The sequence below is a fragment of the Cebus imitator genome, unplaced genomic scaffold (genome assembly GCF_001604975.1).
Source record: "Cebus imitator isolate Cc_AM_T3 unplaced genomic scaffold, Cebus_imitator-1.0 Scaffold541, whole genome shotgun sequence".
In the NCBI taxonomy this organism is placed as follows: Eukaryota; Metazoa; Chordata; class Mammalia; order Primates; family Cebidae; genus Cebus; species Cebus imitator.
Genome location: NW_016107856.1, coordinates 92661 through 104985, shown reverse-complemented (window position 1 = coordinate 104985; position 12325 = coordinate 92661). Strand labels below are relative to the sequence as shown.

Below are 12325 nucleotides of genomic sequence, written 5' to 3'. Positions count from 1 at the left end.
TGACCAAGAATAACCAAAAAAGAAGAACAAAGTGAGCCTTGCTCTACTGGATGTCAAGACATTTCATAAATGTAAAACATTTGCATGTGGTATGGGCACAAGGAAGTGCTGATTTCCAACACAGTTAAGCTAGCGATGACTTTTAGGGGAGAGAGAGGTCTGTTATCTGGAAGGAGCATATGGGAAGCTTCTGGCTGCTGGCAAAATTTCATTTATTGGCTAGGATAATAACTACATGGGTATTTGCTTTTTTGTAATTCATTAAACTGCAAATTTAATGTCTTATATCTTTTTCCATATACGTAACTTTTACAATAAAGCTTCTTTTGTTTTCAGTAATAAAGCATAGCCAAGTCACTTGGAGATGCAGATGTGGGGCAGGAGTCAGTTGGTGGGGAGGGGCTTTCTTCCACACCCTTCTCTCTTCATGCACAAACATACTGTCACATACATACCTATACTCCCAACACGTTGGGAGGCTGAGGCAGGAGGATTGTTTGTGCCCAGGAGTTCAAGACCAGCCTGGCAAACATGGTGAAAACCCCTCTCTACAAAAAATACAAAAATTAACAGGGTGTGATGGTGTGTGCCTGCAGTCCTAGGTACTTGGGAGGCTCAGGCAGGAGGATCACCTGAGCCTGGGAGGTTGAGATTGCAGTAAGCTGAGATTGGGCCACTGTACTCCATCCAGTATAGGCAACAGAGTGAGACCTTGTCTCAACATACATACATACAAGAGAAGCTTCAAGCATGCCTGGATCTTGCCCTCTCTCTCAATTTTCTATTTCATGAGTTAGTAGATTTACTTTTTTTTTCTTTGTATTTTTAGTAGAGACGGTCTTGAACTCCTGACCTCGTGATCCACCCGCCTCAGCCTCCCAAAGTGCTGGGATTACAGGTGTGAGCCACCACCCAGCTACTTTTTAAAAAAGCCACTTTGAGTTGGGGTTTCTATTAGTTACAGCTAAAAGCAATCAGACTGAATTAAATTAATGTCCAGGGCAGTGGGGTTTGGAGGAAGTTAGGTGGGGAACAGATTCAAGAGGAAGTACAGGTAGAATCAATGCGACACAATCACTGATTGCTAGCGGTGGTTAGAAGGGACAATGTTCCTAAAATAGATCTACCGTTTTCCCAGTCTATTAGATGGCATCATGTACCACTAAGGATGAGACACATGATGATATTAAAGATATCAAAATACAAACAAAGTGTCTTAGAATCAACTAAAGAAAGTACTACAAGCAGTCTACATTTTCTTTTTTTTTCTTTTTGCAAATATGTTACTGTTTTATTAAGCCATTAGGTTTTCAGGTGGTTACACAGTAATGAACAACTGAGGGGATGTTTCATTTTTTTCTCTAGATTTTGGGCCCTTGCTGTTAAGTTTATGTGCATGTATTTACTATTGTAAACTGTAGACTTAGAGACCTCTATTTTTTTTTTTTTTTTTTTTTTTTTTCAAGACGGAGTTTCGCTCTTGTTGCCCAGCCTGGAGTGCAATGGTGTGATCTCGGCTCACTGCAACCTCTGCCTCCTGGGTTCAAGCGAGTTTCCTGCCTCAGTCTCCCAAGTAGCTGGGATCACAGGCACCTGCCACCATGCCCGGCTAATTATCTATTTTTAGTAGAGATGGGGTTTCACCATGTTGATCAGGCTGGTCTTGAACTCCTGACCTCAAGTGATCCACCTGCCTCAGCCTCCCAGAATGCTGGGATGACAGGCATGAGCCACCACACCTGGCCAAGACCTCTATTTCTAAGGTTGTTGTTTGTAAATATGAAAGCTGAGTATGTTAATTTTGTTACCTGTACTGAGTTAGTTTCCAATACATCTAATTTTATTTAATTATTTTCTGTATACACAGAGCAAATAGCTTCTAACAGATGTTAAATTTACCAAAGTAACTTTTTTTGGATTTCTTTTCTTTTTGGATGCTATTTTATTTACTTCTAGCAATATATAAGTATTTTGTGCAAATCAGTACTTTGAACCAACAAATAGGAAATATTAGCTTAACAAAAAAGATTCACAATCTTCGTAAGAAAAGATTACAGTATTATTAATGCTATAATGACATGATGTATTAGGTGTATAATATCACTGGGGAAGAACTGAGCAATTCTATTGTAGCTGAAGGATAGGATTGGAGAACTCCATGACATAGGAACAGCAGTAAGATGGAAGGTTTGAAGCATCAGAGAGGTTTCATATTGATTCAGCCTCAAATGAAGTCTGTAGGAAATTTTCCCTAGTTTGTTGCCAAATGACAAAATTAAGGACAAAGTAGTGAGTCTTTGTATGAAACAAAATTTATTCAAACGAAAGGTTTATATTTATTGCTTTTTAAAATTTTTTACTCGTTTTGTGTATGTTTTGTATCTCTTTCTCCTCCACTCCTTTTTACCAATTTATTCAGAAATGATCATTTTCCCATTTTGTTAAAATTTCCTTTTTCTATTTCTATGAAAGGATAATTACAGTCAACGTTTCATTTCGTTTATTTATTTATTTAGAGATACGGTGTTGCTGTGTTTCATAGCTGGAGTCCAGTGGCATGATCACAGCTCACTGCACCTTCTGTCTCTGTGGCTCAAACAACCCTCCCACCTGGCTTCAGCCCCAGCTGAGACTACAGGCAAGTGCCACCACGGCAGGCTAATTTTTTTTTTATTTTTAGTAGAGAAGAGGTCACCCTATGTTGCCCAGGCTGGTCTCAAACTCCTGAGCTCAAGTGATCCTCCTGCCTTGGTCTCCCAAAGTATTGGAATTTCAGCCAATGTGCCAGGCCAACAGATGCTTAATTTGGATAAAGTTTTTATTTTGCAAGAAAGAAAGTCACAACAACCCAAAACCAACACCAGCTCTTGTTAGTCTCTTCGTCTATTTATTTAGTTTTCATGGACCTTGACACAGGTCCAGAAACCCCCAGATCCGGGAGCAACACTAGTGGGTGATACTTAGGATTTGTTTGTTCTTTAGATCCTGTTAATTCCGCTGTATAAATAACCTCTTTGAAATAACCAGAAGCCTCCCCTGCACTGGGCATTTTGCCAGGGAAGGGTGAGGCTGGAAGCTTGGGTTTGGCCCCACTGGGCTTTCTCCATAAAGGTTTCAGCACCTCATCCCACATCAGGAGCCTTTTTGGAGAAAGCTCCACTCCACTGAGCTCAGGCCGCAGTGGAGGGAGGGAGTGAAGGAGCTCTCTGTGCCCAAGGAAAGTGCAGCTGAGACTCAGACAAGGTCTGTGAGTTGGGGGAACCCTGTTTTCAGCTTAGGTCTGCTGTTGGTCTCAGAGATGTGTGAAGTTTAAACAAAAGGCAAGGGGTTTTGGAGTCTCTGTAGGACTCGACAGAGATGGGACAGGGATGTAGAGAAAAATGATGGTCAAGATGGTGACCTTCATCTTGCTTTTCTGCAGATTACAATGAACCAACTCCGTTTCCTGCTGTTTCTCATTATGGCCGCCAGAGGGTGGAGTACAGGTGAGTCAAGCTGCTAGCGACAGCAGTTCCTTCAGCTTGGTGGCTCCAGAGATCGGGATCCTGGTCTCTCCCATGACACAGAGGATGTCTTTGAGACGCACAGAGGCCGACTTGCATGTAGACTGAGTGGTTTTCCGGTCTCTGGTGGGCTCTGGCCTGTGGCGGTGAGGGTGTTGCGTGAGGCATGTTCTGGTCCAGGCTCTGTGCTGTTGTGTGGCCCTGAGGGGGCTCTGGTAAGAACTGTGTCACCTCTCAGCCACTGCCCACTCCTGTGGCCTTGGCTGTGGGATTTCCATGGGAGCTACATGGTCTGCTTGGTGCCTGGAGAATGTTCTCTTCACAGTCTTCTTCTTTACAACAAGAATAACAATGACATTTTAAAATTTGTATTTTTCTTCCTTTTTTTTTTTTTAAAAAGAAAAGCTGTTTCTAAATATCTTCACCTTTGCAAAAACACCATTTATGAACTGTTTTAGGTATGAGGAAACTGAGGTCAGTCACCTCTGACCTCAAAGCTTTCCACCAGCCTGTTAGAAGAGTTTGCAGACTCTTTAGAGTAGAGGTTAGTCTCATCGCCCTCGCCCTCTAGTGCACACCCCATATTTCAGCCATATTAAGCAGCTTGTACTTCTACAGCTGTATTGCACTACATTTTTTTTTTTCTCTAGACCTTTGGATATGCTGTTTTCCCTGCTTTGAATTCTCTTCCTACTGATAAATCATATTTATTCTCTCAGAACAAGCTAAGATGTCACCTGGACTGGAAGCTCTTCTGTGACTAAGACACGAGACAACCCCTCGTCTCCCCCTCCCAGGCACCTCCCCTGCCCACTGTCTGGCCTCGCCATTCGGCAGAGTCTCTCTTTTACCATTTATTCTTCCCAATACAATTTTCTGTTGACTTGTCAGCAATTCCCTCTGGAGGCAAGTTCTTGCTGGGGATGTTTAATGTCGTTGATTACTCAGTGCTTAGGGAAGGACCCAGCACAAGGACAGGTCACGCGGCAGGAGGCGTGCATTAAGCCTATGCTGGCTGTCGGGTCGGATGGGCTAAGTGACTATGACGCTGATGGGCTGAGTGGTTATGACACCGGCTACCTCAGGCCTTACCACCCTGGAAGTCAGGTTCTGCTACAGTGATGGAATGAGTGTGGGACTGGTGATAGGAGGGTCTAGGTTTTGGGTCAAACCAGGAATGAGACTAAAGCTCTGTGTATTCTCTAGGTGGGGCTAATACTTGCTTCAAGGAACTGGACTTTTCTTTGTCTCTGCCCAGAAGCTGCAAGGAAATCAAAGACAAGTGCTCTGATGCACATGGTGAGTGATGAAACATGCAAACAGAGCTCAGTCAGGGTATCAGGACTGTGTCTTCTGGGAGTCTTTTTGTTTTTGTGTTTTAGTTAAAAAATTGTGGTAAAGTATATGTACATTATAATTTGCTATAAAATTGGCCATTTTAAGCAATTTTAAGCGTGCAGTTCAGTGGCATTAATTACCTTCACGCTGGGTACCATCACTGCTATCCATATGCAGAACATTTTCACTAAAACAGAAACTCTGTACTTAATAACATGGAGGGGCTGGGCACGGTGGCTCATGCCTGTAACTCCAGCACTTTAGGAGGCTGAGGCAGGTGGATCATTTGAGGCCAGGAGTTCAAGACCAGCCTGGCCAACATGGTGAGACTCTACTAAAATACAAAAACTATTTTGTGTAGTGGTGCACGCTTGTAATTCCAGCTACTTGGGAGGCTGAGGTGGGAGGATCACTTGAACTCGGGAGGCAGAGGTTGTAGTGAGCCAAGATAGTGCCTCTGCACTCCAGCCTGGGTGACAGAGTGAGACTCTGTCTCAAAAACAAAACAAAACAAAAAATAACATAGTTATTAAGCAATAACTCCCTTCCCTCAGTCTCTGGTAGCTACCTTCTACTTTCTGTCGCTATGAATTCGCCTAGTGTAGTTACCTCATGTAATTGGAATCATATGGTATTTGTCCTTTAGCGTCTGGCTTATTTCACTTAGCAGAGTGTTTTGAGGGTTTATCGTATTGTAGCATGGGTATTTCATTCCCTTTTATCCATTGTAGACACATATATGCACACACAACACGTTTTGTTTATTTATTTGCCCGTTGGTGAATATTTGAATTCTTTCTTCTGTTTGGCTCTTGTGACTAATGCTGCAATGAACATTGGTGTAAATGCATCAGTTTGAGGCCCTATTTTCAATTCTTTTGGGGACAGACCTGCAGCAGAATTGCTGGGTCATATGATAATTTGATGTTTAACTTTATGAAAAATATCGCTGGGATTTTATATAATTCTGTGTTCTGCCTCAGTTACAGGAATGCGATCTTCTGAACTCAGGGAGGCCCCAGTACCCCTAGGAGCACTTAGTGATGTGACTCAGGACAGGAGCCTTTAGGCCATGTTTCTGGTTCCTAGGGACTTTTTGTCATGGGGCTGAGATGGATCCTGAGCTGTCAGACAGGGGGGCTCTGGGCTGGTTCTCTCTACAGATGGCCTGTATTTGCTCCGCACCGAGAATGGTGCTGTCTACCAGACCTTCTGTGACATGACCTCTGGGGGTGGCGGCTGGACCCTGGTGGCCAGTGTGCACGAGAATGACATGCGTGGGAAGTGCACGGTGGGCGATCGCTGGTCCAGTCAGCAGGGCAACAAAGCAGACTACCCAGAGGGGGACGGCAACTGGGCCAACTACAACACCTTTGGGTCTGCAGAGGCGGCCACGAGCGATGACTACAAGGTTGGTGCCACTTCCCACCTGCTTGGGTGAGGGCGAGGAGTGGGGTGAGGCTGGCCACAGGCCTGCAGGAGGGAGGGCTGGAAGGTGGGATGTGGGGAAGGGCTGGAGAAGAAGAGAAATACTTACATCTTTTTTTTTTTTTCTTGAGACAGTCTCGCTCTGTTGCCCAGGTTGGAGTGCAGTGGTTTGATCTCAGCTCACAGCAACCTCCGCCTCCTGGGTTCAAGTGATCCTCTGCCTCAAAAGTATCTGGGACTATAAGTGCTCAATGCCACACTCAGCTAATTTTTGTACTTTTAGTAGAGATGGGGTTTCACTATGTTGGCCAGGCTGGTCTCGAACTCCTGACCTCAAATGATCTGTCTGCCTCAGCCTCCCAAAGTGCTGGCTACCCTGCCTAGCCAACTTACACAGTGAATCACAACTTCCTCCCAACAAGGCCATTAGGGCCTGGGTGGTGGTGGGATCGTCTGTTGGGAGTGGGGTGTCTGAGCGTGGCTGGCCATCTGCTCACCTGAAGTCCAGAGCTCACAGCCCAGCTGAGGCTGCACGTGTGGGCCTTTTACCTCCTGGGACCTCCTGGTCCAGTCAGGCTCAATGTCTGTTGCTTTCCAGAACCCCGGCTACTATGACATCCAGGCCAAGGACCTAGGCATCTGGCATGTGCCCAACAAGTCCCCCATGCAGCACTGGAGAAACAGCTCCCTGCTGAGGTACCGCACCAACACCGGCTTCTTCCAGATCCTGGGACATAATCTGTTTGGCCTCTACCAGGTACACAGGGCTGCTGGCTGGGACTGGTTTTCATGCATGTGCAGAGAAGCATGTGTTAGAGGTTGGTCAGGAATCATTTTTTAATGGACTTGTCTTCTAACCTAGATTTGCTGACGGCTTCTCTTAGGAATTCTGGGCCAGGCAAGAGAAAAGACTTATGGGAGAGGACAGCTGGGGCAGGAAGAGTGAGGACGGGTCGGGGAGAACGAGAGAGAGAGAGAATGAAGTGGTCTAGGCTGTTGCAGAAGCATAGCTCCCAAGTAACTGGCAGCAGTACAAGGGAAAGTTTCTGATTTTGACTGGTTTTGAAGTAATTTCAGTTACTGAGAAAGCACTGTTTCCCCTCTTTGAATGGCAGCATCCCAGGAGATGCTGGTAATGGCAAAGCCATTGTCTTTATGACTTTTTTTTTTTGTTCTTTGTAGACATACCCAGTGAAATATGGAGAAGGAAAGTGTTGGACGGACAATGGCCCGGCGATCCATGTGGTCTATGACTTTGGCGATGCCAAGAAAACAGCGTCTTATTACTCACCCTCTGGCCAGAGTGAGTCTTCAATGACCTTCTGAACTATTAGTAGGAAAGGGGATACATTCAACTATGCTAGGTAACAGTTTTGTGTCCCTGACTGTAGCCTGGTTCTCTTCTGTAGTGCTTCCCGTATTGCCTCACTTGCTTTGCATGACTGCCTTTGAGATCTGAACTATTATTAACCTCATTTTAGGAAAATGAAGCACTTAGAGGTTTAGAAACTTGCCAAGATCACAAGGCATATGTGGAAAGTCTGCATTTGGGCTGAGAAAATTTGGCTCCAGATGTTTTCTTTTTTTTTTTTTTTTTTTTGACACGGAGTTTTGCTCTTGTTGCCCAGGCTGGAGTGCAATGGTGCGGTCTCAGCTCACCACAACCTCCGCCTCCCAGGTTCAAGCAATTCTCCTGTCTCAGCCTCCCAAGTCGCCAGGATACAGGTGCCCACCACCACACCTGGCTAATTTTTGTATTTTTAGTAGAGATGAGGTTTCACCATGTTGGCCAGGCTGGTCTCAAACTTCTGACCTCAGGTGATCCACCCGCCTCAGCCTCCCAAAGTGCCGGGATTACAGGTGTGAGCCACTGCGCCCAGCTGGGACTTTTTTTTTTTTTCTATTGTGAGTTTGTGTAAAGCCAAAGTTGGTAGCACAGTATGTTTTGCAGAGGCTGAACATATAGAACTCGAAGCTGTTATTATTTACATTTGGGATTTGAGATTTTAAAATAAAGGAGAAAAGAAAAATGAAAACAGAGTGAATACATCTGTTAATTGCTGCAGCTGAGCCCTTGGAGGTGTTCAATGGCGATCTTCCTGCAGAGTTGAATTTCTCTTCGCAAGCCTCTGGCAGATGAGGAGCCCTCTCTAAGGACCAGCTTTTGGTCTCTGGGGTTGGGAAAAGGTCCCTCTTGGTTAAATTTGAGGCCAGGATGCACCAGCCATTGGCCACAGAGGTGCTGGGCTCCACCAGCTGGAGTGTTGGGCTGTAGCCTGAGCTCCAGCATGGAGAATATCTGGGCTGGCCTAACGAAAGCGATTTCTAGCATCTTCCATGAATGCTGTTTTCTGCCTGTTTTCAGAAGAATTTACTGCGGGATTTGTTCAGTTCAGGGTATTTAATAATGAGAGAGCAGCCAACGCCTTGTGTGCTGGAGTGAGGGTCACCGGATGTAACACTGAGCACGTGAGTCTCTGTGGGGACCAAAAGGGCCTGTGAATAAGGTCGAGTTTGTCAGTGTGTGTCTGTATGCATGTGTGTGTTGAGTATGCTATGACTGAGCTATGTGTGTATGTGTGTGGGAGTGTGACCTTCTCTTGCTCATTGTTGGGTTTCAGGGGCCAGGACTGTGGGACCCTTTGTCCAGGTATAGACATTCTGTACCTTTGAGGACCCAAATCGAGGGCTGAGGCTTCAGAACCATTGCTAGGTGCTCAGCCTTTGTGGGAAAATAGTCACTTTGGAGCTGGGGTGAGGCTTGTGTGCTGAAATATTCTGTAGAAGTCTTTAGAGCTGAGATTCCTTGAGAAACACAAGGTGTTGTTTCTTTTTTTTCTTTCTTTTTTTTGAGATGGAGTTTTGCTCTTGTTACCCAGGCCGGAGTGCAGTGGCGCGATCTCGGCTCACTGCAACCTCCGCCTCCCGGGTTCAAATGATTCTCCTGCTTCAGCCTCCCGAATAGCTGGGATTACAGGCACCCACCACCACATCCAGCTAATTTTTGTATTTTTAGTGGAGATGGGGTTTCAACATGTTGGCCAGGCTGGTCTCCTGACCTCATAATCTGCCTGTCTCGACCTCTGAAAGTGCTGGGATTATAGGCGTGAGCTACCACGCCCAGCCTAAGGTGCTGTTTTTCTTCATCTGAGGTTTAACTTTCAGAAAAAACCTGGGCCTCCCCAACACTAGCCATGGTTTGCCTAGATACACACTGCACTGGGGAGTTGCTGGGGCAGTCCTGGACCTCACCTTCTAGAAACCTCATTCAGGCCGTCTCTTGTGTGCTTGAAATGTTAAGGCTCAGGAATCCCAAGTGGAGGGATTGATAAATTCCAAAGATTGTAAATTGACTACCAGTTGTATTCATCCTTTCTCTCACTGCTATAAAAAAATACCGGCCAGGCGCAGTGGCTCATGCCTGTAATTCCAGTACTTTCGGAGGCAAGACGGGTGGATCTCTTGAGTTCAGGAGTTTGAGACCAGCCTGGGAAACATGGTGAAACCGTGTCTGTACAAAAAGTACAAAATTAGCCAGGCGTGGTGGTGCATGCCTGTGGTCTCAGCTACTTGAGAGGCTGAGGTGGGAGGATGTGCTTAAGCCCAAGAGGTGGAGGTTGCTGTGAGCCAAGATCGCACTACTGCACTCCAGCCTGGGTGACAGTGAGACCCTGTTTAAAAACAAAAAACAAACAAACAAACAAAAACAAAAACAAAAAAATAAGAAAAAGAAATATCGAGACTAGGTAATTTATAAAGAAACGAGGTTTAATTGCCTCATGGTTCTGCAGGCTGTACAAGAAGGAAGGAGTGAGGTATCTCCCACGGCAGAAGCAGGAGCAAGGGCAGGGGAGGTGCGACACACTTTTAAATGACCAGCTCTCATGAGAACTCACTCACTATCATGAGGACAGCATCAAGGGGCTGGTGCTAAAATCATTCACCTGAAACCACCTCCACGATCCAATCACCTCCCACAAGGCCCCACTTCCAACACTGTGGATTACAATTCAACAGGAGATTTTGTGTGAGCACACAGCTCCAAACCGTATCACCAGCTGAATACAGAGGATAGGCAGGGAAGTCGAGAATAACATGGTTCTCATTTGGGTGAGTGAGTGTCATTTATGAAGTCAGAGTGTCTGGATGATGAATAGGTTGGGGTGAATGAGGGATATAATTAACTCTGTTTTGGTCATTTGGAGCTTGATATTCCTGTGTAGAGATCCCAGTTGGATTTTGAGGTCGTCAGCACAAGAAGCATCTTGACAGGAGATGGAGATTTTGAGGCCAATGGTGAATTTTTAGTCATTGAGGCCACAGTGGTCATGCAGTCTCTAAGGGAGAGGGAGGTGGGTCCTCCACTAGGGAGCAGCACTTAGAGGATGCATGGAGGAAAAGTACAGAAAGGGCTCCGAGCATGAATGTTCAGAAAAGTTGGAAGAAAGTTGAGACAATATGTCACTAAAGCTAAAGGAAGAGAGTTTTTGTTTGTTTGTTTGTTTTTGTTTTTGGAGACAGGGTCTTACTTTACTCTGTCACCCAGGCTGGAGTGCAAAGGCACCATCTCCGCTCACTGCAACCTCTGCCTCCCAGGTTCATGCGATTCTCCTGCCTCAGCCTCCCAAGTAGTGGGACTACAGGTGCCTGCCACCACATCTGGCTAATTTTGTATTTTTTTGGTAGAGAAAATGAGGTTTTACCATGTTGGCCAGGCTTGTCTTGAATTCCTGGCCTCAACAGATCCACCCTCCTGGGCCTCCTAAACTGCTGGGATTACAGGTGTGAGCCAAGGAAGAGAGGTTTTTATGGGAAGGATAGATCAACACTGTCAATGGAGAGTCTGATAAGGACCAAAGAAATCACTAGATTGGGCTGTTAAGATGGCATTGGCCTCCCCGGGAGATCCCTCATTACGCCTCTTCCTCTCTTTGTTTCTCAGCACTGCATTGGTGGAGGAGGATTCTTCCCAGAGTCTAGCCCCTGGCAGTGTGGAGATTTTTCTGGTTTTGATTGGAATGGATATGGAACTCATGTTGGTTTCAGCAGCAGCCGGGAGATAACGGAGGCAGCTGTGCTTCTATTCTACCGTTGAGAGGTTTGTGGTAGAATAGAAGACCTCTCCCCTCAACCATGGGGTCCCAAGGATGGAGAACAACTTACCCAATAGCTAGAATGTTAATGGCAGAAGAGAAAAGAATAAATCATATTGATTCAAGGCTTGGTGTTTCTGTGAATTCCTTTCCTGTAGGAAATTTCAAAAGTCTGTGTATTGCTCTGGCTGATTGTACTTTTCAACCGTTTGTGTGCTTGGACTATTAGGACTCAGGAATCCTGATAAGCATGCCATCTCTACTTCCCTTTCAGGTAGGCCTTAAAATAGCCAGAGGAATACAGAGCAAGGAGAAAGGAAGCATTTTATCCTAACCCTTCCTAACTCACCCACGCGGACTGATCAATTTATATCCTCAACCTGAAGACCCGAAAGAAGAAGAGTCTGTTTTTGGGGGGATGAGCCGAAGAAGAAGGAGATATACCCAATATCTTTATCTAGTACATTCTAACCTTAGTGATTGGGGCATTCTCCTTAGGGAAGAATGGGCTGGCATGTTATGGTGATAGTGACTCTTTGGGCAGTGGCTTAACCATTCCTGGGCTCCCATCTGCAGGTGCTTATTCAGAAGGTGCCATGTGGCCAAATCATCCCCAATCTGTTATTGGTACAGACAGGATGGGGATGGCATCAGTTCTTACCCATGACTAAATATTAGGCATTTTATTGTGTTTCCTCTACAATGCAAATGTGGATTATGACAAGCCCTTCCAATTCTTCCCCATTCTAAGTGTCAAGTTACTTCTCACTGGCTAGAAAATGAAGTTTACAGTTCTTAGGCCTTACAGGAATTAGAAGAAGTGGAAAGGGAAGAAGAAAGGAAAGAGGAAGGGGAAGAAGTTTGCTTAAAAAATATCTGGGAGGGCCGGGCACGGTAGCTCAAGCCTGTAATCCCAGCACTTTGGGAGGCCGAGGCGGGTGGATCACGAGGTCAAGAGATCGA

General features: G+C 45.5%; 1 protein-coding gene across 1 annotated transcript; it reads left to right on the top strand.

Annotated features, from left to right (window-relative positions):
• The first annotated feature begins 3049 nt into the window (after positions 1-3049).
• Positions 3050-11488, top strand: LOC108293642 (intelectin-1). Its single transcript, XM_017515151.2, has 8 exons — positions 3050-3243; positions 3422-3485; positions 4710-4802; positions 6005-6252; positions 6868-7026; positions 7452-7572; positions 8635-8738; positions 11212-11488. The coding sequence occupies exons 2-8, from the start codon at positions 3428-3430 to the stop codon at positions 11362-11364; spliced, it is 936 nt and encodes a 311-aa protein (XP_017370640.1). The 5' UTR covers positions 3050-3243; positions 3422-3427; the 3' UTR covers positions 11365-11488.
• Positions 11489-12325: the final 837 nt, after the last annotated feature.

Coding starts and splice junctions, on each gene's coding strand:
- LOC108293642 (XM_017515151.2), top strand. CDS start 3,428: ATGAACCAACTCCGTTTCCTGCTGTTTCTCATTATGGCCGCCAGAGGG. Junction 3,486..4,709: donor CGCCAGAGGGTGGAGTACAG/GTGAGTCAAGCT, acceptor TGTATTCTCTAG/GTGGGGCTAATACTTGCTTC. Junction 7,573..8,634: donor TTACTCACCCTCTGGCCAGA/GTGAGTCTTCAA, acceptor GCCTGTTTTCAG/AAGAATTTACTGCGGGATTT.